Below are 23,136 nucleotides of genomic sequence, written 5' to 3'. Positions count from 1 at the left end.
GTATTTTGTTGAGGATTTTTGCATCTATGTTCATCAGTGATATTGGCCTGTAGTTTTCTTTCTTTGTGACATCTTTGTCTGGTTTTGGTCTCAGGGTGATGGCGGCCTCGTAGAATGAGTTTGGGAGTGTTCCTCCCTCTGCTATATTTTGGAAGAGTTTGAGAAGGATAGGTGTTAGCTCTTCTCTAAATGTATGATAGAATTTGCCTGTGAAGCCATCTGGTCCTGGGCTTTTGTTTATTGGAAGATGTTTAATCACAATTTCAATTTCAGTGCTTGTGATTGGTCTGTTTATATTTTCTATTTCTTCCTGGTTCAGTCTTGGAAGGTTGTTCGTTTCTAAGAATTTGTCCATTTCTTCCAGGTTGTCCATTTTATTGGCATACAGTTGCTTGTAGTAATCTCTCATGATCCTTTCTATTTCTGCAGTGTCAGTTGTTACTTCTCCTTTTTCGTTTCTAATTCTATTGTTTGAGTCTTCTCCCTTTTTTTCTTGATGAGTCTGGCTAATGGTTTATCAATTTTGTTTATCTTCTCAAAGAACCAGCTTTTAGTTTATTAATCTTTGCTATTGTTTCCTTCATTTCTTTTTCATCTATTTCTGGTCTGATCTTTATGATTTCTTTCCTTCTGCTAACTTTGGGGTTTTTTTGTTCTTCTTTCTCTAATTGCTTTAGGTGTAAGGTTAGGTTTTTTATTTGAGATGTTTCTTATTTCTTAAGGTAGGATTGTATTGCTATAAACTTCCCTCTTAGAACTGCTTTTGCTGCATCCCATAGGTTTTGGGTCATTTTGTTTCATTGTTATTTGTTTCTAGGTATATTTTGATTTCCTCTTTGATTTCTTCAGTGATCTCTTGGTTATTAAGTAGTGTATTGTTTAGCCTCCATGTGTTTGTATTTTTTACAGATTTTTTTCCCTGTAATTGATATCTAGTCTCATAGTGTTGTGGTCAGAAAAGATTATTAATACGATTTCAATTTTCTTAAATTTACCAAGGCTTGATTTGTGACCCAAGATATGATCTATCGTGGAGAATGTTCCATGAGCCCTTGAGAAGAAAGTATATTCTTTTGTTTTTGGGTGGAATGTCCTATAAATATCAATTAAGTCCATCTTGTTTAATGTATCATTTAAAGCTTGTTTTTCATCATTTATTTTCATTTTGGATGATCTGTCCATTGGTGAAAGTGGGGTGTTAAAGTCCCCTACTATGATTGTGTTACTGTTGATTTCCCATTTTATGGCTGTTAGTATTTGCCTTATGTATTGAGGTGCTCCTATGTTGGGTGTATAAATATTTACAATTGTTATATCTTCTTCTTGGAATGATCCCTTAATCATTATGTAGTGTCCTTCTTTGTCTCTTGTAATAGTCTTTGTTTTAAAGTCTATTTTGTCTGATATGAGAATTGCTACTCCAGCTTTCTTTTGATTTCCATTTGCATGGAATATCTTTTTCCATCCCCTCACTTTCAGTCTGTATGTGTCCCTAGGTCTGACGTGGGTCTCTTGTAGACAGCATATATATGGGTCTTGTTTTTGTATCCATTCCGCCAGTCTGTGTCTTTTGGTTGGAGCATTTAATCAATTTACATTTAAGGTAATTATCGATATGTATGTTCCTATTACCATTTTCTTAATTGTTTTGGGTTTGTTATTGTAGGTCTTTTCCTTCTCTTGTGTTTCCTGCCTGGAGAAGTTCCTTCAGCATTTGTTGTAAAGCTGGTTTGGTGGTGCTGAATATTCTTAGCTTTTGCTTGTGTGTAAAGGTTTTAATTTCTCTGTCTGATCTGAATTAGATCCTTGCTGGGTCGAGTAATCTTGATTGTAGGTTTTTCTCCTTTCATCACTTTAAATATGTCCTGCCACTCCCTTCTGGCTTGCAGAGTTTCTGCTGAAAGATCAGCTGTTAACCTTATGGGGATTCCCTTGTGTGTTATTTGTTGTTTTTCCCTTGCTGCTTTTAATATTTTTTCTTTGTATTTAATTTTTGATAGTTTGATTAATATGTGTCTTGGTGTGTTTCTCCTTGGATTTATCCTGTATGGGACTCTCTGTGCTTCCTGGACTTGATTAACTGTTTCCTTTCCCATATTAGGGAAGTTTTCAACTATAATCTCTTCAAATATTTTCTCAGTCCCTTTCTTTTTCTCTTCTTCTAATAGGACCCCTATAATTCGAATGTTGGTGCGTTTAATGTTGTCCCAGAGGTCTCTGAGACTGTCCTCAATTCTTTTCATTCTTTTTTCTTTATCCTGCTCTGCAGTAGTTATTTCCACTATTTTATCTTCCAGGTCACTTATCCGTTCTTCTGCCTAGTTATTCTGCTATTGATCCCTTCTAGAGAATTTTTAATTTCATTTATTGTGTTGTTCATCATTGTTTGTTTGATCTTTAGTTCTTCTAGGTCCTTGTTAAACGTTTCTTCTAATTTCTCCTTTCTATTTCCAAGACTTTCGATCATCTTTACTATCATTATTCTGAATTCTTTTTCAGGTAGGCTGCCTATTTCCTCTTCATTTGTTAGGTCTGGTGGGTTTTTACCTTGCTCCTTCATCTACTGTGTTTCTCTGTCTTCTCATTTTGCTTAACTTACTGTGTTTGGGGTCTCCTTTTCTCAGGCTGCAGGTTCATAGTTCCTGTTGTTTTTGGTGTCTGCCCCAAGTGGCTAAGGTTGGTTCAGTGTGTTGTGTAGGCTTCCTGGTGGAGGAGACTAGTGCCTGTGTTCTGGAAGATGAGGCTGGATCTTGTCTTTCTGGTGGGCAGGTTCATGTCTGGTGGTGTGTTTTGGGATGTCTGTGACCTTATTATGATTTTAAGCAGCCTCTCTGCTAATGGGTGGGGTTGTGTTCCTGTCTTGCTTGTTGTTTGGCATAGGGTGTCCAGCAATGTAGATTGCTGGTCATTGAGTGGAGCTGGGTCTTGGCGTTGAGATGGAGATCTCTGGCAGATTTTTGCCATTTGATATTATGTGGAGCTGGGAGGTCTCTGGTGGACCAATGTTCTGAACTTGGCTCTCCCACCTCAGAGGCACAGCCCTGATGCCTGGCCGGAGCACCAAGAGCCTGTTATCCACACAGCTCAGAATAAAAGGGAGAAAAAAAGAAAGAAAAAAGAAAAAGATAAAATAAAATAAACTAAAATAAAGTTATCAAAATAAAAAATAATTATTAAAAAATTTTTTTAAAGTAATTAAAAAAAAGAAAGAAGAGAGCAACCAAACCAAAAAACAAATCCACCAATGATAACAAGCACTAAAAACTATACTAAAAAAAAAGAAAAGAAAAAAAAACCGGACAGACGGAACCCTATGACATATGGTAAAAGCAAAGCTATACAGACAAAATCTCACACAGAAGCATACACATACACACTCACAAAAAGAGGAAAAGGGGAAAAAATAATATATCCTGCTCCCAAAGTCCACCTCCTCAATTTGGGATGATTCGTTGTCTCTTCAGGTATTCCACAGATGCAGGGTACATCAAGTTGATTGTGGAGTTTTAATCCGCTGCTTCTGAGGCTGCTGGGAGAGATTTCCCTTTCTCTTCTTTGTTCGCACAGCTCCCGGGGTTCAGCTTTGGATTTGGCCCCACCTCTGCGTGTAGGTCGCCTGAGGGCGTCTGTTCTTCGCTCACACAGGATGGGGTTAAAGGAGCAGCTGCTTCAGGGGCTGTGGCTCACTCAGCCTGGGGGGGAGGGAGGGGTACGGATGTGGGGCGAGCCTGCGGCTGCAGAGGCCGGCATGATACTGCAACAGCCTGAGGCACGCCGTGCGTTCTCCCAGGGAAGTTGTTCCTGGAACACGGGACCTGGCAGTGGTGGGCTGCACAGGCTCCCGGGAGGGGCGATGTGGATAGTGACCTGTGCTTGCACACAGGCTTCTTGGTGGCTGCAGCAGCAGCCCTAGGGTCTCATGCCCGTCTCTGGGGTCCGCACTGATCACCGCGGCTCGCGCCCGTCTCTGGAGGTGCTTTAAGCGGCGCTCTTAATCCCCTCTCCTCGTGCACCAGGAAACAAAGCGGCAAGAAAAAGTCTCTTGCCTCTTAGGCAGGTCCAGACTTTTTCCCGGACTCCCTCCCGGCTAGCTGTGGCGCACTAGCCCCCTTCAGGCTGTGATCACACAGCCAACCCCAGTCCTCTCCCTGGGATCCGACCTCCGAAGTCCGAGCCTCAGCTCCCAGCCCCCGCCTGCCCCGGCGGGTGAGCAGACAAGCCTCTCGGGCTGGTGGGTGCTGGTCAGCACCGATCCTCTGTGCGGGAATCTCTCTGCTTTGCCCTCCGCACCCCTGTTGCTGTGCTCTCCTCCGTTGCTCCGAAGCTTCCCCCTACGCCACCTGCAGTCTCCGCCCGCAAAGTGGCTTCCTAGTGTGTGGAAACCTTTCCTCCTTCCCATCTCCCTCCCACTGGTGCAGGTCCCGTCCCTATTATTTTGTCTCTGGTTTTTCTTTTTTCTTTTTCCCTACCCAGGTACGTGGGGAGTTTCTTGCCTTTTGGGAAGTCTGAGGTCTTCTGCCAGCGTTCAGTACGTGTTCTGTAGGAGTTGTTCCACATGTAGATGTATTTCTGATGTATTTGTGGGGAGGAAGGTGATCTCCACGTCTTACTCTTCTGCCATCTTGAATCCCCTTATATCATTTTGGTGTTTATCATGTTTAATGGCTTTTATGTTCTGCTTTGTGCTGGTTAAATATTGACTATAGCACTGACTTATTTTTGTCACTTTAGATTTTAGATTAGTGGTTGTCACTCCTGACTGGATAAAAGAATGATCAGTGAGGCTTTTTATAGGACCTAGATTTCTGGGGCCTATTCCAGAACAAACCCACTGAATCGGACTATCTGGCTGTGGACCATGAAATCTACTATCCAAAAACGGTGTCACAGAAAACCAGAGGCAGACACACATGAAAGTGATAAAGGCAAATCTTATTCAATAACTATTGCAGTAGTGGAAAAGAAACCTTGGTATAGAACTAGGCTTCATTCTGAATACAACAAGGGCACGTACGGGTGTATAGGCAAGGATCAGGGTGGGTGTCAGTGAATGAAAATTACTAAGAGGAAACATTAGAGGAAGGGGGATTCACCTTAAACCAGCTTGACAGGATTCTTGCTGAAGGCAGGCCAGGGGGATAAGATTGAGGGTGGGATAAGGAAATTTGAGGGTAGGGGATTTTCACTAAACTGACTCAGCAGGATTCTTGCTAAAGCTAGACTAAGGGGTCCAAGGACAAGCCCAAGAGCTAGGCCTAGTCACAAAGAGGACTCAGAGGAGACTTCCCTGGTGGTCCGGTGGTTAAGAATCTGCCTTCCAATGCAGGGGACGCGGGTTTGATCCTTGGTCGGGGAACTAAGATCCCACATGCCATGAGGCAACTGAGCCCATGTGCTCTAGAGCCCATGCCTCACAACTAGAGAGCCTGCGTGCTGCAACTACTGAGCCTGCGTGCTCTGGAGCCTGCGCGCCCCAAGTAGAGAGAAGCCCGCATGCCACAATGAAGAGCCCGCACCACTACTGAAGATTCTGCATGCCGCAACTAAGACCTGATGCTGTCAAAAAAAAAAAAAAAAAAGAGGACTCAGAGGGAGCCCGACCAAGGAGAGAGTCTTTGTCAACATTAACAACTATTACAAATTATAACAACATGATTCTGATATATGCATTTATAGTAAGAATTGCATCCTTATTCCCATAGAGCTTTGAGCCTTGATATTTCATTTAGATCTTTTCTTGATCTCCTTTTTAGTATTAACTTCATGATTCTGTAAATGGACAGCTTTCTCCCAAAGCCTTTTCTTCTTTAGCCTTTTACTGGAGAGTACCATGGCACCAAAAGGAGAGAAGTTAAGACCAAGTAAATCATGTTTTGAAGCAAACACACTTCAACAAATATTAAGGGCCTACTGTGTTCCAGGCAGTGTTCTAGTTGGTGGGGATATAGTAGTGAAAAAGGCAGACATGGGACAGCCACTCTATTAGTTGGGGACATGGTAGTCAAAGAGTAGAATATAGTACATCAATAAATAAACAAGTTAATTTCACATAGTGATGCACTATGAAGAAAATAAAAGAAGGGTATAATAGTGATTTGGGGAAGGTTGTATCAAGGACAGGAGGTTTAAACTGAAATTATTATTACAGGTTGTTATTAGTCATGCTCAGATTTGGGATCTACTAATCCAGGTAGAGAAATAATAGTAAGTACAAAGGCCCAAAGTCAGTGACAAGCTTGATGTATTTAAGGGACAGAAAGAAAACCAGTAGGAGAAGAGCATTGTAGGCAAAGGTATGTGGTGAATCTCCTAATACCTATTAAGGGTGATTCCAAGGCTTTTGACATTGAGCAACTGGCTCAATTATCATTTTAATAGTAAAATTATTAAGATGAGGAAGACTGAGGCAAATTGAAGGAAGACTGGGGAAGCAAGAGATGTCCATTAGGTGTGAAGCGCTAAATAGGCTTCTGGATGTGAGATTTTGGATCCGTGTGTGTGTGTGTGTGTCTGTCTGTCTGTCTCTGTCTCTGTCTCTGTCTTTCCCTCTCCTTTTTTCCCTCCCTTCCTCTTCTTTCCACCTGGGCCTTTCCACATATCAGCCTCAGGATAACCAGATTCCTTGTATGCTTACATGTTGATCAAAGGCTCCCAGAGCGATTATTCTAAGAGAGACGTACAGAGGCTGCATGGAATTTTCTAACCTAGCTGCGGAGGTCATGCAGCGTCACAGACTGCACCTCTTTTTTTTTTTTTCATTGTAAATGCTTTGTTGCTTTTTATTTATTTATTTTCACTTTATTTATTTTTATTGGAGTATAATTGCTTTACAATGTTGTGTTAGTTTCTGCTGTACAGCAAAGTGAATCAGCCACACGTATACATATATCCCCTCTTCCTTGGATTTCCTTCCCACTTAGGTCACCACAGAGCACTGAGTAGAGTTCCCTGTGCTATACAGTTGGTTCTCATTAATTATCTATTTTATCCATAGTAGTGTATATATGTCAGTCTCTCTTGATGGGAAGTGTGTCACAGGATTTGCAGCAATGTTTTAAAATGATCACATTATAGAATCCCTCATTATATTAAGTTTATTATCTTTCAAGATTAGTAATCATTTCCCTTTTAAAGTATTGTTGAACAATAACATGCCTTTGGAATTATTAATGGTATAGTACTTTACTCTCTGTATAGTTAAAATTATTGCCTTAAAATTATAAACCACTTATTTATGCTGTACTGGTGGTTCTAAGGTCTTCATATCACCTCCTATGTTACACAGATACCTCACTGAATCCTATGACACTTCATCAAGTGAAATAAAATATTGAAGACAATAGAGTTCTTCAAACTTTTGAAATTCTTCAGAGGTCTCTAGCCCTATCCTTAAAGGATGTAAGAGGAGGTTTCCAATTGTGGTTGTCATTTGTTTGCTAGAATTAGTCCTATATCTGTTGGCTGGTAAAATGAAAATTTTCAATGGCTGAATCTCTAAGGAATTTTAAAAGAGTTTATGCCTTGTGTGTTGTTTTTGTATTTTGGAAAAAGCAGTATTTTTTTCTTTAAGTTATCTGGAATTTTATAATTTATTCCTTTGGGCTAGATTTTATTAGAAAGGGAAATAGGATTGTATTTGATTTATTATATGAGTGATTTTAATAACTCAAGATATGTAATTCTTATCCCTATGTGTTCCGCACCTTGGAAGCTTTTAAATAAAAAAACCTATCGCCAGGTCTTACCCTCAGGGATCCTGATTAGTTGATCTGGGATGGGGTCCGGGTATAGGTATCTTTTACAACTCCCCAGGTGATTCTTTTATGAAGCCAGATTTGAGACCCACTGGTCTACTGCATGTGACTCTGGTATTTGCTGATGATAATCTTAGTCTCTGTAACAGGGGAAACAAATGGAAGACCTGCCTGATGCAGCTGTTTTGGCGACTAGACTTAAAAACACTCTCATCCAGTACCACAGCCTTGAAGATGACAAGTGGCGAGTTGCTAAGAAAATGGTAAATTAATTAAATTACTTATGCTTGAGGGTGTATCTTCTGTCTAATGAGCTGGTGGATGACTTTCAAAATGGTACAGAAAAATATGGACCATACTTTAGATGAATGTGTGGGATAGATAAACGTGCTAATAAAGTTGATGGTTTACTGTCTCACAAAGGAAGAAACATAGTAATCCTGCACTGCTTTCATTAGTTCTTCAGATATTGGACACAAGAATAGACTCATGGCAACAAGATTGTAAAGAGCAGCCTCTCAAGTCAGTAAATAAGATGTGTCATTGTCAGTTTAAGGAAGTATAGTAATGGATAATTTGAAATTGTTTCAGATATTTTAACAAGCCTGTGAGAATGGCCAGTTAGTATTCTTTTTTTACCAATATGACATACCTGAGTGTTGACAGAGCCAATCCTTGAACCCAGGACTCTTCCAGTTAAGTCCTCTGGCTATTCTGCTATTCAGAATGTGTTGGGAAATGATCTGGAAAAAAATGTAGGGACTAATTCAAGGTAGCACTGTCATAATAGATTTGAATTGTTTAATTTTAAAAAGAGATGTGAGCAAGTTCAGAATGAAGTATTTAACATTTCTATTATGTCAGTCTAAATGTGTCAGTAATGGTAAATAGATTAGACTGGAATGAAGCAAATAATAATGGCCAATGAGATAGTGCCATCACCGAATCTTAACAGTGTTTGGGTGTCATTAAGCTATTGAAAAGCTATTGTAGGGGTCTGTAATTTAAGTAAGATGTGTACTACTTTCAGATACAGAAGAAATTCAGGTATGGATTATTTTATGGTATAAATTACTTTTGCGTATTTCTTTGAATATGTACTTATGTTTTATTTTCATGCAAAAGCTAATGCTGTAGAGTTTATGAAATTGTCAGTTTTATATCCAGGTTTCCACCTATGTAATTATCAGTATACACTGTTTTTATTTTTCTAGAAAGATGTAACAGTTTGGAGGAAACCTTCAGAAGAATTTAATGGATATCTGTAAGTAAATTCCTGTAGTGTTACATAGCTCTTAGGACATTGCTAAACTTCAGATATATACACACCTACACACATGATCACTGAATGATCATTGCTAGCAAAATTTGGCTTTTGCTTTAAGATGTTAAACTTTCTGAGAAGCAAATCCTGTTATGAATTCAAAGCCTTTAAAATGTCCATATCCCTGGTGGACAGAGTTGGTGGTGAGGGGATCATAAATAATGATATCAGATAGCTGATAAAATCTTAATTTCTTACTATGGTGTATAAGACCCTTCTAATATTCTTTCTGCATTTATTCAGTGCTCTAGCATATTTTATTCTAAGAATTTATCTTGAAGAAATCATGGGAAAATTAATAGTTATTTAAACTTGTCTCTTCCATCACAGTATTACTTAAAATATTAGAAATTACAAATAACCTGAATAATCAATTGTTGGGGAATGATTAAATTATAAAATGTGCTATTTTACAGTCTTTAAAAACATAATAAAATGCTCAAGATACAATGAAAAGTGAATAAAGCAGAATACTAAACTGTACGTAGCACAATCATGGGTTGACTTTAAATATATATTTTTTATATATTAAAATGTTTTATTTAACACAAAATATATACCTCTAGATGGCAGTTTTATGTGTGATTTTTATTTCTGTTTTTTGATTTTTACATATAGTTGAACACAAATTATACCTTTAACCAGTAAAAAAAATATTGTTTTTTAAAGCCAGAGGAGATAGTTGCCGTGTGAAATTGGAGTGGAATAGTCACATCCTTGGGACTCAGCACTTTTTAAAATGAAACTGTTGACTGAACTTACTATATACAGAGTATTTGGAAGTGTATTAACCAAAGATAGCATTTCCAGGAAGATAAGTTGTACAGTATTTATGAGAAGGACAGGGAAACTGGAGCTGGATTAAACATTGTAAGAAAGTGTAGAAGTTAATCCTTTAGATCAGTAATCCCTGCTGGGGTTGAAAAAGTGTAAAAAGTGCCAAGGGAGCACTATACTCGGTGATATGGAAAAACTTCATAGGGGAGCTAATATTGGAGCAGAGTCTTAAAGAACGAATAGGTATTTCTTAGGGAATGAAGGATAAATTCATATTCCAGGCAGAGAGAATTTCACTTACTACGTTCACACAGGTGGGAAACACTTTAAGGAGTTTATTTAGGGAAGTTGAAGTTGTGTTTGTATAGCTGGAGCATTAAGTATGGGGGTGGGGAGAGGATGTCTGAAGGATCTTTGAATTCTAAACTAAGGCATTCAGTTTTGCGTTTACCTACTGCTCAACCCTACCCATACCTCCCAGGTCCTCAGAGGATTTTGCATTTATTCTAATAACAATTGTGAAAGACAGAAATGAGCATGGAAAGTTTAGAGAAGAGCTTGTATCCTGGGGGTCCATGGCTAGCTTCTTGAAGTGTCCCTAAGAGTGTATACAAAGTTTTGTGACAATGTGTATATTCCTGGGAAGAGATCTGTGGCTTTTTTCAGATTCTTAAAGAGTTATATGATCAGAAGAGCTAGAAACTGATGCAGTGTTGAGTTGGACACAGAGTTCCCAAACTAAGGACATAGCATGGGAGTTGAAAAGGACAAATGAACTTGAAATAGATTTATGATAGTGATGGTGGTGGTGATGATGATGATGATGGCGATGATAACTAACTAACATTTATTGAAAACCAGATATTGTTCTAAGCAGTTTACGTTTAGAAAATCATCTTGATGAAACATGGTGACTTATTAGTTCTGACTATTGGAATGGGGTTAAGAGAAAAAGAAGAGTCGAAATTGAATCCCAGATTTCTAATTTGGTGCCCAAATTAATTTGTATTACCCACCTCCTATCCCCACCCTCACCCCAAGTTAGAGAACACAGGCAGGAGAGCAGACTTAGGATGGAACATAATATAAGCTTGAGCTTGAGAGATTTACAAAATGATAAAAAGGCTTCAGATGCTTAAAAAAGGGAAAAAAGACCCCTGAAAACAATGATGGAGTTAAAGCCAATCTATCTCTCTTTTCTTTCCTCCCCAGAGATAACTACTGTCTTGAAGTTGTGTGTGTTATTCCTATTTCACACTTTGACTGTGTGTGTTTGTTTTAGTAATATGCTTTAATTTTTTCTGTTCAATACTGTGTTTTCAAGAGTTACCCATGTTGTTACATGTTGATCTAGTCTTTCACTTCTGTATTCATATACCACAATGTGTTTATCTGTGTCTGCAAGTTTGCCTACTGATGAATTTTCAGGTTGTTGTCAATTCTTCTCTACAGTAAGCTTCTTGGTACATGTCTCCTTCTACACACATGTATCATTTTCTTGGGATGTTCCTGTGTGTTAGGGACATACATCATCCCACTTTACTGCATGTTGCCAAATTGCTCTCTAAAGTGGTGGTAGCACTTTGAGAGTTCTCATTCCCTTCCATTCAACACTTGTTATTAAGTTTTTAATCTCTGCCAGATTTTCAGGGGTATGAGATGGTATCTTGCTAGTAATTACTTGATTATGAGTGAAATTGAGCATCTTCTCTAAGTTTATTGACATTTCAGGTCAATCTTGTCCTTTGCCCATCTTTTGTTTGGATTGTCCTCTTCTCATTGTTTCATAGGAATTAATCATATATCCTCTATAGTAAGTATATATCTGTATATATGTGTTGCACTTATCTTCTTCCACTCTGTGGCTAGTTTTTAAAGAAATTACTTATTTTGTCATTTGTGGTATGTAAGTTTTTAATTTTAACCATCTGGTGTAATTTGTGTTTTTGTGTGTTTTATGTATTCAAGTAATCCCCCTGTATCCTGAGGTCACAAAGATGGTCACTTGTATATTTTTCTCAAAATTTAAAATTTTTACCTTTTACATAGTGGTATTTAGTCTATCTGGAGTTATTTTGAATGATGTGAAGTAAGAATTCAGTTTTTATTCTCTCTGTTAGGATAACTATTGAATCCAAACACCATTTATGAACTAGTATATCTTTTTCCTACTGGTATGTAATGCCACCTTTAGAATATGTCAAGTTCTGATATTATTCATGAGTCAATCCTGGACATTCTATTCTTGGGTGACCTATTTTTCTATTCCTAATAAAAAGGTTTTAAAAGTTAGGGTAAGAATATGCATATACTAATAACATGTTAGAGCATAGCTGAGAAAAGAACAGCATATGAAATAAATAGAAGCATTACAGTGTTCTACAGACTGCTCTTGGCTACACCATAACATGAAGGTATTTTACTATGTTCATGATAATGCATAAGATAGCCTTCAGATCTCTTATTAGATTTGAGGACGTTTTAGAGTACATTCTGATGAAATAATTGACAGAACCTAATTTATCAGAAAAGTCGGGATTTACTCTTTTTAAAAGATCTTCATTAAATTTTTTTTTTTTGATGTGAGCTCTGAACTGTGAGAGCATGCTGAAATTTTTCATTCTAATAGCATTTGACTTTAATATGTTTTCTCCAGCTTCAAAGCCCAAGGTGTTATAGACGATGTCGTCAATAGTGTAATAGACCATATACGCCCAGGTCCCTGTCGCTTGGATTGGGACAGCTTAATGACCTCATTGGATATTTTGGAGTACTTTGAAGAGGTATTTGTTTAGAAATGTTGCTTCAGATTGTGTGTGTGGGTGTGTGGGTGTGTGTGTGAGTGTTTGGGTGAGTGTGTGTATGTGTGCGCATGTGCACGTGAACACGTGTGTATACTTGCATTCATTATATTCGTTGCTTTGAGAATAAGTAGTCATGGCAAAGATCTCACAGGGGAATCCTTGCTGCCTTTTAAAAAGCTTGAGTTTCCTCATATTAACTAATGAGTGTTAGTCAGAACTGAGTTTGTTTTCTGCAATAGCTTTACCCTTGCTGCTTAAGAAAATCATCAGTGTCTTTAATTGTAAAACTTTTGCTGAGGTTCTGAAATCTAAAATTCTGAAAATACCACCATCATATTCAGGTTTCTAGGTAATAGTATGTAGGTTTTCCATTAATATTTAGCCAAAATCAAAGATAAAAATGCTACCTTAGGCATTAGAGAATTATGTAACCAAAGTGGCTTTCTTTTTTGGCTATTTTTATTAATTCATTCCTTGCCATGTTTGAATTCCTTTATTGACACATTTGGTGTTTTAGTCAAAGTACTTGTGGATTTTATCTTATATACCTACAGTCTACACTTCCTGCTTCCACTTTTATCATATAGGATAAGAGGTGACTATTGAAACAGAGATTTGGATACTGGGTAACTTACCTCTGTGTTTTGACTGTATATCCTCTTCAAGTCCATACAGTCGCCGTGAGATATAGAATAGAGATCTAAACCTGTCAGAATCACTGTAAGAAATGTTATTAATATTTATTATAACACATTTTAAGTGAGTATTAATTTTTTACTAAAGATTAACTTATGATATATGAGTCTATGTATGTGTTTCCTATAGTACTAACAGCTGTTACCTGTTCTCTTTCAGAATTGCTGTGTGATGCGTTATACTACTGCTGGTCAGCTTTGGAATATAATTTCCCCAAGAGAGTTTGTTGACTTCTCCTATACTGTGGACTATAAAGAAGGGCTTTTATCCTGTGGTAATTGTCTCAAAACCTTTTACTTTCTCTCGGTTTGTTTTAAATTTTGAGTTTTCTAGGCTGGATGTTTCTTTCTACACAAGATATATTTTCAACTTTCATAGTTATTTTTTTAAAAATTTATTTTAATTAATTAATTTATTTTTGGCTGCGTTGGTTCTTCGTTGCTGCGCGCGGGCTTTCTCTAGTTGTGGCGAGCGGGGGCTGCTCTTTGTTGCGGTGTGTGGGCTTCTCATTGCGGTGGCTTCTCTTATTACGGAGCTCAGGCTCTAGGCACGTGGGCTTCAGTAGTTGTGGCATGCGGGCTCAGTAGTTGTGGCACACGGGCTCAGTTGCTCCGCGGCATGTGGGATCCTCCCGGACCAGGGATCGAACCTGTGTCCCCTGCATTGGCAGGCAGATTCTTAACCACTGCACCACCAGGGAAGTCCCCATAGTTATTTTATAATCACTAAGCTCTGTTTGCAAATGCTAAACCCTAGGGATTAAAATAACGATATCGAGAAGGTTTTTGCAATCTTTCTGATGAGTTTTTGTTCCCCATTACACAGTATCCTTCAGGTCACAGCTAACAAATATGGAACGCATGACTGCCTCTAAGAAAGGGATCTAGTCGTTGGGTTTCCTTCTAAGTCACTCTCAAGAAACAGCTTCTAGTCATATACTTAGAAAAAATGGGCTTGGTATGTGTTAGAGTACTTTTCCTTCCTTGATCTGTGTAATATTTTTCTTTTCAAAATTAAAGATACTGTTAGAAGGCTCCTGCTTTCTAAAATATATCTATAGGTAAATTAATATTTTTGTATGTACAATATATATTTGAGTTGGCAGTTGTAGGTACACATCTACCTGTTTAATCTGAACCAGCCAGAACCAAAGTTTGATATGGTAGTGCCTATGGGGAGCAGTGGTGGTACACAGGTTTCATTATTAGTACCTTGAGGCCTGGCTGCTACAGAGAAGATTTGTAGTTTCCAAGGAGTTACCAAGATGATATGATGCCATTTATTCTGAAGGGATTAGAACTTTCCCCATTACATATCTACCAGCCTCTGTCAGAACTCCACTTGGTAATTATCCTTTTCATTCTTCCACGGTCACTCTTGGGGCTTAATTTTCATCTACATGGATAAGAAGAAAAATATGTAAATAAGAAATCTGATAATATTTTTTAGTGAGAGTTTTAGATTAATGTCAGTCATTGCTATTAATAGTGTCATTTTAAATTGCCTTGTAGGGATAAGCCTTGACTGGAGTGAAAAGAGATCAGAATTTGTTCGCGGATATAACCATCCCTGTGGTTGGTTTTGTGTTCCTCTTAAAGACAGTCCAAACCGGAGTCTTTTGACAGGCTATATTCAGACGGATCTGCGTGGAATGATTCCCCAGTCTGCAGTAGATACAGCCATGGCAAGCACTTTAATCAACTTCTATGGTGATTTACAAAAAGCCTTACAAAAGGCATAATATGTTTAAACTTATAGTATTATAGTCCCTGAATCTACTCTCTCTCTTAGCTGCATGGCCTGTAAAAATCATCCTTTCCTGTCTTCTGCATAGCCTGTAGAAAATTTTGAGATGTTTTTGGTTTATTTTATTCCTAAAGTAAATAGCTATCTAGAGTGGGCATTTCAGTTTTCCTAAACAGTTATTTGCACATTGTTTGGTATGGTGATATGTCTAGGAATGGAGAGTATGACAGAAATCCACCAAGAAGTAGATACAGTTCTTTGACACAAACTCTTAAGAAATTGAATAGTGCCTCAGTATGAATATTTTGGCTACTTAGAAATTAGAGAAAGCCAAGCTTCATGCTGGTAGGTTAAAATCACCTATTTTAGAGCTTTATGAACATTCTGTAAAAGTTTTAATTTTGGGAGGAGTTAAATATTAATGCTTTACTTCTCGTATGCTCTATGAGTTTAACAATATCTTGGACTAAAGAAAAAAAGCTCTTCTCTATACTTTATAAAGATGAACTTCATTGTCAGTTGACTTGTACTACTTTACCTATTGAAAATATCAGAAGTAAGAAAAGAATAGGTATCATAGTAAAATGCAATTCAGTTTTGATACCTGGATAGCATTATTTTGTAGATATCTTTAAAAATATATTCATATCTTTATGGGCTTTTATTTTGGGAGTCTTAAAAGCATTTATGAATGAATAAGACAGTGTAAAAAACTGCCAGATATGTGCTGGGACACCACATTGATTGGACAGTATTCTGGGTTAGGTGAAATGGGTGGTGGTATCCAATACTGACCAATAGAGAATCATCTCTCTAGAAAGTCAAATTCAGTGAATGTTTTATACATGTTTGAGTTTTAAATGTGTCACTCAACTCATAAAGTATAACTACGTCATAAGCATTCACAATTGTGATGTAACTTCAGTCTGGAACTAGAACAAATGCATTCATAGATTTATCTAAATGCCTGGATGAGTCATTTTATAACTAGAATGGACTATAATATGTCCCTCGATTCTGTGGCTGCATTAAATGAACATTCCTAAATGATTTTAACATTCCATATGGTCTTTGGCTTTTGAACTATCCACCTAGTTTATATCTAAGATGAGAACTTGAGGGAACTCAGTGTCCTTTCAAATTTTTGTTTATATTTATATTTGTGTACATGTACACATCTTGAAATCTGTTCCAGTGTTCAATGTGTTACTTATGTGTTATTATTACTGTTCCCACTGTTTCATTTTCTCTTCTTCTTTTTTTTTTTTTTGGTTAACATGGGGTAAAGAGAGCTCTGGAAATAGTATTTACTAGATAGGCCACAAAAAGCACAAAACTGTATAGTGGTTCAATTGCATGAAGGTGTGATCTGTGTTTTACTTTCCTGTGTTTTCCTGAGTGTAAAGAAAGCATAAGTCATAGTTCTTCAGACCCATTTTGATAAAGTAGAAAAAGTAGAGCTGACTTATTTTTATTTTTTTTGGTGTGGAGATGATGTTCAAAAAAAGCAAAAGGTGGCAGCACCATAATATCCATAGTGAATAATCTCACAAATTTTAGATTGAAAATAGTTTGTTTCAAGGTCTGATAGAAGCAATGCACAAACGATCCTATGTTCTTAACTTGAAATTTATTAATCACCAATGTTTTTCCAAATTGACTATAATTTTTGAGCTGATGGATTTCTCTGCTACTTTTTTCTTGCAATAGGGAAAGAGAAATGAGCAGTTTAGCTTTCAGTTTCGCATGGAAATTGTTAAATGTTAATTTTGACTCAATCTATTGTCTTTTATTTGGTTTTATTAGTGTAGAGCAGGAGGTTTCTTATATTCCAGTATTCAGTCTAGCATGGCAAAATACCAGCAGATGTCCACTTATAGGGTGCCCAGATTGGATAAGTTTGCAACAAGATGTACATTATTATAAGGGCTGTTATTGCCTGAGCTGGGTGCCACTAATAAACTGTCCACTTTCAGCTACTGTGTGTTCCCTTTGTTTTTTGTAACTTATACCTCCAACTAGTGATGACATAATCCACTGTTGAATGAGGACCCATTGCAGGTAACATGACCCTCATGGAAAAATTTTCATTGCAATGTTGAGCCCTATGATGGATTGAAGAATTATATTTGAATTACCTGAAATGTATACGCAGCTTCTAGATGGCACTTTAAATCTGCTGGGCTCTAGCTGTGTACTTAAAAAAAAAAAACAAAACAGCTTATTGAGGTATAATTTCCAGTGCTATACAATTTACCAGTTGTAAGTATACAATCCATTGTTTTTTGAATACATTTATAGTTGTGCAGCCATCACAACAGTCCAGTTTTAGAATAGTTCTATCACCCAAAAGATCCCTTTTCCGTGTTTGCTGAATCATACATAACCAAAGTTTAGCACAGTTGCTAGTGTACAGAAGATGATGGAAAAGATTAGAGCACGTTTTGTTTGGTTTTGTTTTCAAGAGTAGAGGTATATTTGATTCTAAGCTCAGGAATCTTGTGATAATGTATTAAATATGTTATGTCAAATATCATAATGATATGAAATTTAACAGTGTGGATTGGGATTAATATTAACATGTAATGGAGTCTGCTGTTTCTATAGCAGTGCTGTAGAATAGAAAAATAATGTGAGCCATATATGTAATTTAAAATTTTCTGGCAGCCACATTAAAAAAATTAAAAGAAACAGCTGAAGTTAATTTTAATAATATAGTACATTTCACTCCATATATCCAAAATATTATTATTTCAACATGTAATCATTGTAAAAATCTTTAAGATAGCTTACATTCTTCTTTTATACTAATTTTTTGACTTCTGGTGTATATTTTACTAATTTGGGCTAGCCACATTTCAAGTTAATTTTAATAACTTTTAATAACACACAGTTCTATATTAATCTGTATATTAATTTGTCTTTCTATAATATGAAGTAGAGAATTTCATAGAATCACTCTCTTAAATACAAAATCTTTTCTGGTCTCTGAAGCCTTCAGTGCTTGCTAAACGTGGACTCCTTAACATTAGAAATAAATCAGTTGTAATTGTCAGTAAAATAAAAATTACAGCCCCAAAAGATTTTCCTTTGAAGATAATTAACTTTTCATAGGGCAGTTGATGAAATGAAAGAATATAATCTGCCTTGTAGTTATGTGGTTGATTATTTTCTCTGGCTTATAGCTAGTTTGTATTAGAAACACGGGTATGCAGGAAACACTTGGCATAGTACTGTTTTCAGTACATGATACCTATTTTTTTAAGGAAATTAGTTTCATACAAGAAAAAAATAATTTATCATAAGTGATACTTCTGCATGAAATATTAGTTTGTATTGATAATCCTTGATTAATCCTTGAAGTTTAACACAATACTCAGCAAAAATAGTTATGAGAATTTAGTGTTCTGCAGTTATGTATAATATAAACTGCTAGAGTATTAAAGACAGATTGTTAATGTTAAAAATCTCTTCATTTCACTGTTCATTGAGGTTGGATATATTTGAAACTGTAGATTTCTATATGTAAAATTATCTCCCAATAAAAAAGTCCTTTCTTACTCTCCTCCCTCTTTCTTTCCTAACTGAAGGACATTGTATCAACACTGAAGTTGAATTAAATTAACCTCTCAAGCTAAAAACTCTGTAATGGAGGTTACCTCTGGAGAAGATAGGAAAACATTGCACAATTTAAACTCTTAATGTCTATTGAGCTTTTAGATATGAGTAATTCCCTTTGATGTGGATAAAAGCTTTACCTGTTTGTTTAAGAGCACACTAGCATCCTTAGAATAAGTTGTTAGAATCCAGTTTCTTTTAATTAAGTGGATACTGTAGCTATCCCAAACCTATGCATAAATTAACAGAACCCAGAAAAGCTAGGGGACTTGACCAGGTGTCCATTAGACCCTGTGTTGTATAATTACTTGTCCAGTCTATCTCCCATGCCTTACTTATTCAAATTCCAGAAGTAGGGGATGGTGGGATCTGAGCTTAGGAGAAACATTAGATTAATCCCAGAGCACAGGAAATTGGAATTATAATTTCTGTATTATTTTGTTGTTTCCAAAGATTTTACATGTATGGTTAAATAAAAATTCATCTCTTGCAGTTCAATAAAAGCTATACTATATATAGATTTTATTTTTAAGAAGTTTATTTTTCTTTTATGGGCCAATGGGTAAAGCTGGAACCTTCATTAAACTAATGAGAGCATGCATTAATATAATAAAATGTGTATTTATTTTAAAATTTCTACAAAATATATCAGAATAAAATTTCTAGATGCTTGTGTATTGACCATTTATACTATCTAAGTTGCTTTAACCTTGTCTGAGTTTAAAGTATGTAGTTTAGCTTCCTGAACTCTTACAAAAGAAAAATATAAACTGGAAAATTAAGATTAACAATGCATATGCTAATCTCCTGCCAATGTCTCATATAATATTAGCCACAATACTGCTGAATTTTGATTTGCTGTCATATAGCAAGGATGATGACATATTCTGCTCTTACTACTGTAACATATAGGTAAAGTTTATTGTATACATTTTTAAATAATTGTACTAACTTGATTAGCAATTGTGATGATTTCCTTTGGAGTTGAAAAAAGGTGGAAGTGATTACAAGGGAACTGTTGATCTGTATTATAAGAAAGTAGTTATGGATGCTGTGGGAAATATGCAGTAGAAAATATGACTATTAAGTGGTTTAAACAAATAGAGAGTCGGGAATTCCTTGGCAGTCCAGTGGTTAGGACTGATTGAACCTGCTGAGGGTTCAATCTGTGGTCGGGGCACTAAGATCCCATAAGCTGTGTGGTGTGGCCAGAAAAACAAACAAACAAAAAACAAAAACAAAAAAACACAAAAAACAAACCAAATAGGGAGTTATTTTCCTCATTTGATAAAAAATCTGGATGTCGGTAATTATTAGTATTTATCAACTCAAGGATGTCAGGGCCAGTGTTTCTACAGTTCTTATCTTTCCCTCAGATATGATAAGGTGACCAACTAGCCCTGGAAATTACATGTGCATTCAAGTAAAGAAGAAGCAGGGGAAGGCATGGCACTACTCATCGTCTCTTTTATCAGGAAAGTAAAAGCTTTTCCAGAGCCTCCAATAGCTTTTCTTTCTAGTAGTCTGGGTCACGTGACTACCACTAGCTGGGAAGGCAAGTATTTCCAGCCTCTTGGAGAAAGGGTTGGTAATGACTCTGGCTAGCCAATCATAGCATCTCTCAGTGGGTCACCTCTGGAAAGTGAGTACAGAGCTCCTTTAAATGTCAATAGGAAAATGATAGACTCACAAAATAGAAATGAAAATAGCAAAGTAGTCCTTCACTCCTCCATGAAACATTTATTGGGCCCCTTCTATGTGGCAGATTCTACATAGCTGTCCGTAATTGAGGTAATGAGGTGATGGAGCTTCCTTGGAAGGTTGTTAATTAATGGTTGGTGTCACATGGCGTCCGATGTGAATGACTTATGTCTATAGTATACCATTTCTACTCCTCTGGAGCAAAGGGTCCACTATGGATGAAGACTTCTAGGCCAGGAGATGACAGAAAATTGCTGGAAAACATGAACTGCAAATGTATCCCAGGAGATAGAGGGTGGATCCATGTTACTTGTGTTACCTGTACAGGTGATTAGTGGGGTGTAGTATTCTGCCAATAAAAATTATGGAGGAAGCATAGTGTACAAATACCAAAATGGGCTTTTTACTCATTATTTGGATGGTACTGTTCTTTTTCAGGAGCTTCACCTTCCTTCTTAGGTTTTGCTTTAGTGACATTCCTTAAGTACAAGCAGCTGGTTTTTTATTAAAGGAAGTAGTCCGGAGATTGTGCAAAACCAGGCTGAAATAAAAAGATGTTTCATATAGTCAAAAATGGACTTGCAGATGGAAGAGGTTTTTGTTTTTCTCTAGCATTTCCCTCAATTCAGAAGTCATTGTTTAGGTGAGGATTTTGGACCTAATAGTAGTTAGTAGCAAGCTGCAATTCTGAGAGTGAACCTCACTGACATATTATGCCTTCCCCTCAATATTTCACACAAATGTTTGCTAACTGATTGGGTGGCCAAGCTCAAGAAAGACTTTTAGTTCTTTTTACAACTATTGTTGCTAACAATCAGCTTCTTAGGAGGGAACGTAAAGGTTTTTCCCTTTCATTCTCAGGTCCTGCAGGTTTGAAAGCACCATCATGAAGGGACCACTGAATATCATTTGGCCCGACAATTCCACATTAGGATTATTTCCTTAGGATAGATTTCCCCAAACTCAGAAAAAAGCTTTATGTAGTGTTAACTGAGAAAAGAAAAAGAATTGAGAATGGATTATTATGCAGCTATCAAAATTGTTTCTGAAGATTATACAAAAAATGCCTGCTGTAGTGGTAGGTTGACATAAAAAAGTTACAATATGATTAAAGTCTGTAAGAAAAAAATAAACTAATGCTAGATTTTAAAAAAGACAATGCTTGTCTTTGGAAGGCGTTCTTATGGTAATCTGCTTTTCTGTATTTTCATATTTTTATAATGAAAATCAATTTTTACATGAATTGCTGCATTGACTTTGTATCCAGTGAATTGACTTCTCAGTCGTGAGAGCACTGGACTAGGAGATGGGCAACCCAGATCTCTTCTCTTCTCAGCCACTGACTGCGATCTTAGATAAGTCATTACCTCTCTGGGTGTTACTTCTCTTTAATAAAATGAGCTTGTTGGGTTAAATGATTACTAAGATCCCCTTTTAACTTTATGATTTTATGACATCACTGTATAATATTAAAAATGCTATGAAACTCAAAGTATAATGTTGCCTGAGAGAATGGAAAACCAATCAAGAAATGCTTCAACTCCATATTTCAGATATAAGGAAAATGTCCATTGTGTCACTCTTGAATTGTGCTAACATTTCAAATCACGGAATGCAAAGTATTGGTGGGCTCTTAGATGATTTATTATCATACCATACATGCAAATTGCTTTACAAGTTTCCCAGCAGTAAGGTGTATGCTTCTTTTGGCATGCTCTGACAAATCTGAATGAACTTACACAAAGCAATATTGGCCCTCACTAAGGTCAATTTCAACAGTCTCCCAACATCCATTTTGCCTCAAGTCACATATTCTTCCGTTATGTTCCTGGGAAACACCAAAAAATGAGCATGTTTAGTCATTTACTTGGGTTGTCTAACCTGAGTCCAAGAAGAAGCCAGTTGTCTGTGGCTGTCATGTTGTCTGCCCCAGGCTTTGGGCAGCTGAGAGCCAGTGACTCTGATGTGTCCCATATGCTGGAAGCAGGGACTGTCAGTCACTGCCGTTGAACAAAACGGTAGCAGTCAAAAGCAAATGGGCATGATTTTGATGAATTCTCTATAAACATTCTCTATATTTACATTTATGGCCAGGTCAGACTTACATGTTTACCTAAAAAATACTGTAATATATCTTTGTATGAAGGAGTCAATAGCACCATTTTGACAGGTTTTAAAAATGAAATGTTCACAGCTCCTTTTCCAGTTCTTTTCAATCAGAAATTGGGAAGGCAGCCTATAATCTTGGCGGTGTAAACTGCAATATTTACACTTTTTCTTTGTCCTCCAAATCCTACATGCAGTTGTTTTTGGCTAATGATTTGCAGTCTAAACTACTGGAGATGTAGGTTTCCTGTATAGAGTGGTATTCCATTATCTAATCCTTCAAGCTGCTATTGAGCTGCGTATCTCCTTTTAGTCCAGAAAACTTTCGACAACGCAGCAGTACAGATTTCTCCTCTAGGAAAAACTAGAAAAGGCATACCAGATACTGTCACCTAAGTCTGAAAACCCTAGTAAGAAGTATTCCTTTCTCAACACCTGCTAAGTTGTATTTTCTGTACCCCTACAGTATCTCCACGTCTTAACTCCTCTTCCATCACTCAGAAGATGGTCAACATTTGTCCCTTCCTTCGTTTCATTTGCCCAAATAATATAGCCAGTTACTAATCACAGACATTATCTGAAACAAGCAAAGTGGCAAGACAACTAGAAG

The 23,136-nt window shown here is 36.9% G+C and overlaps 2 protein-coding genes across 13 annotated transcripts in view; one reads left to right on the top strand and one right to left on the bottom strand.

Annotated features, from left to right (window-relative positions):
- The window catches only part of STARD4 (StAR related lipid transfer domain containing 4), a 49,854-nt gene extending 32,778 nt beyond the window's left edge, over nt 1-17,076 (top strand). For all 9 annotated transcript variants that reach the window (XM_057540070.1, XM_057540069.1, XM_057540073.1 and 6 more), the window contains 5 exons: nt 7,904-8,017; nt 8,969-9,018; nt 12,512-12,638; nt 13,515-13,629; nt 14,867-17,076. In XM_057540070.1, the coding sequence (XP_057396053.1) occupies nt 7,904-8,017; nt 8,969-9,018; nt 12,512-12,638; nt 13,515-13,629; nt 14,867-15,096 (636 nt within the window). In that variant the 3' untranslated portion in view covers nt 15,097-17,076. The remainder of the gene's footprint in view (nt 1-7,903; nt 8,018-8,968; nt 9,019-12,511; nt 12,639-13,514; nt 13,630-14,866) is intronic.
- The window catches only part of CAMK4 (calcium/calmodulin dependent protein kinase IV), a 254,678-nt gene that overhangs the window by 5,679 nt on the left and 225,863 nt on the right, over nt 1-23,136 (bottom strand). Inside the window, exons 12-17 of one of the 4 annotated variants that reach the window (XR_009007090.1) lie at nt 17,240-17,298; nt 14,567-14,750; nt 13,295-13,377; nt 8,407-8,497; nt 7,746-7,894; nt 5,490-5,556 (exon numbers count right to left, since the gene is read on the bottom strand). The gene's annotated coding sequence lies outside the window, so the exon portion shown is untranslated. Of the gene's footprint in view, nt 1-5,482; nt 5,557-7,745; nt 7,895-8,406; nt 8,498-13,294; nt 13,378-13,932; nt 14,014-14,566; nt 14,751-17,239; nt 17,299-23,136 lie in introns of those variants that run through there. The other 3 variants (XR_009007092.1, XR_009007091.1, XR_009007093.1) reach the window with 3 other exon arrangements.

This window comes from Balaenoptera acutorostrata, chromosome 2 (assembly GCF_949987535.1).
Source record: "Balaenoptera acutorostrata chromosome 2, mBalAcu1.1, whole genome shotgun sequence".
Taxonomy (NCBI): Eukaryota; Metazoa; Chordata; class Mammalia; order Artiodactyla; family Balaenopteridae; genus Balaenoptera; species Balaenoptera acutorostrata.
The sequence above is the reverse complement of the archived record's forward strand: the minus strand, read 5'-3'. Positions and strand labels throughout refer to the sequence as shown.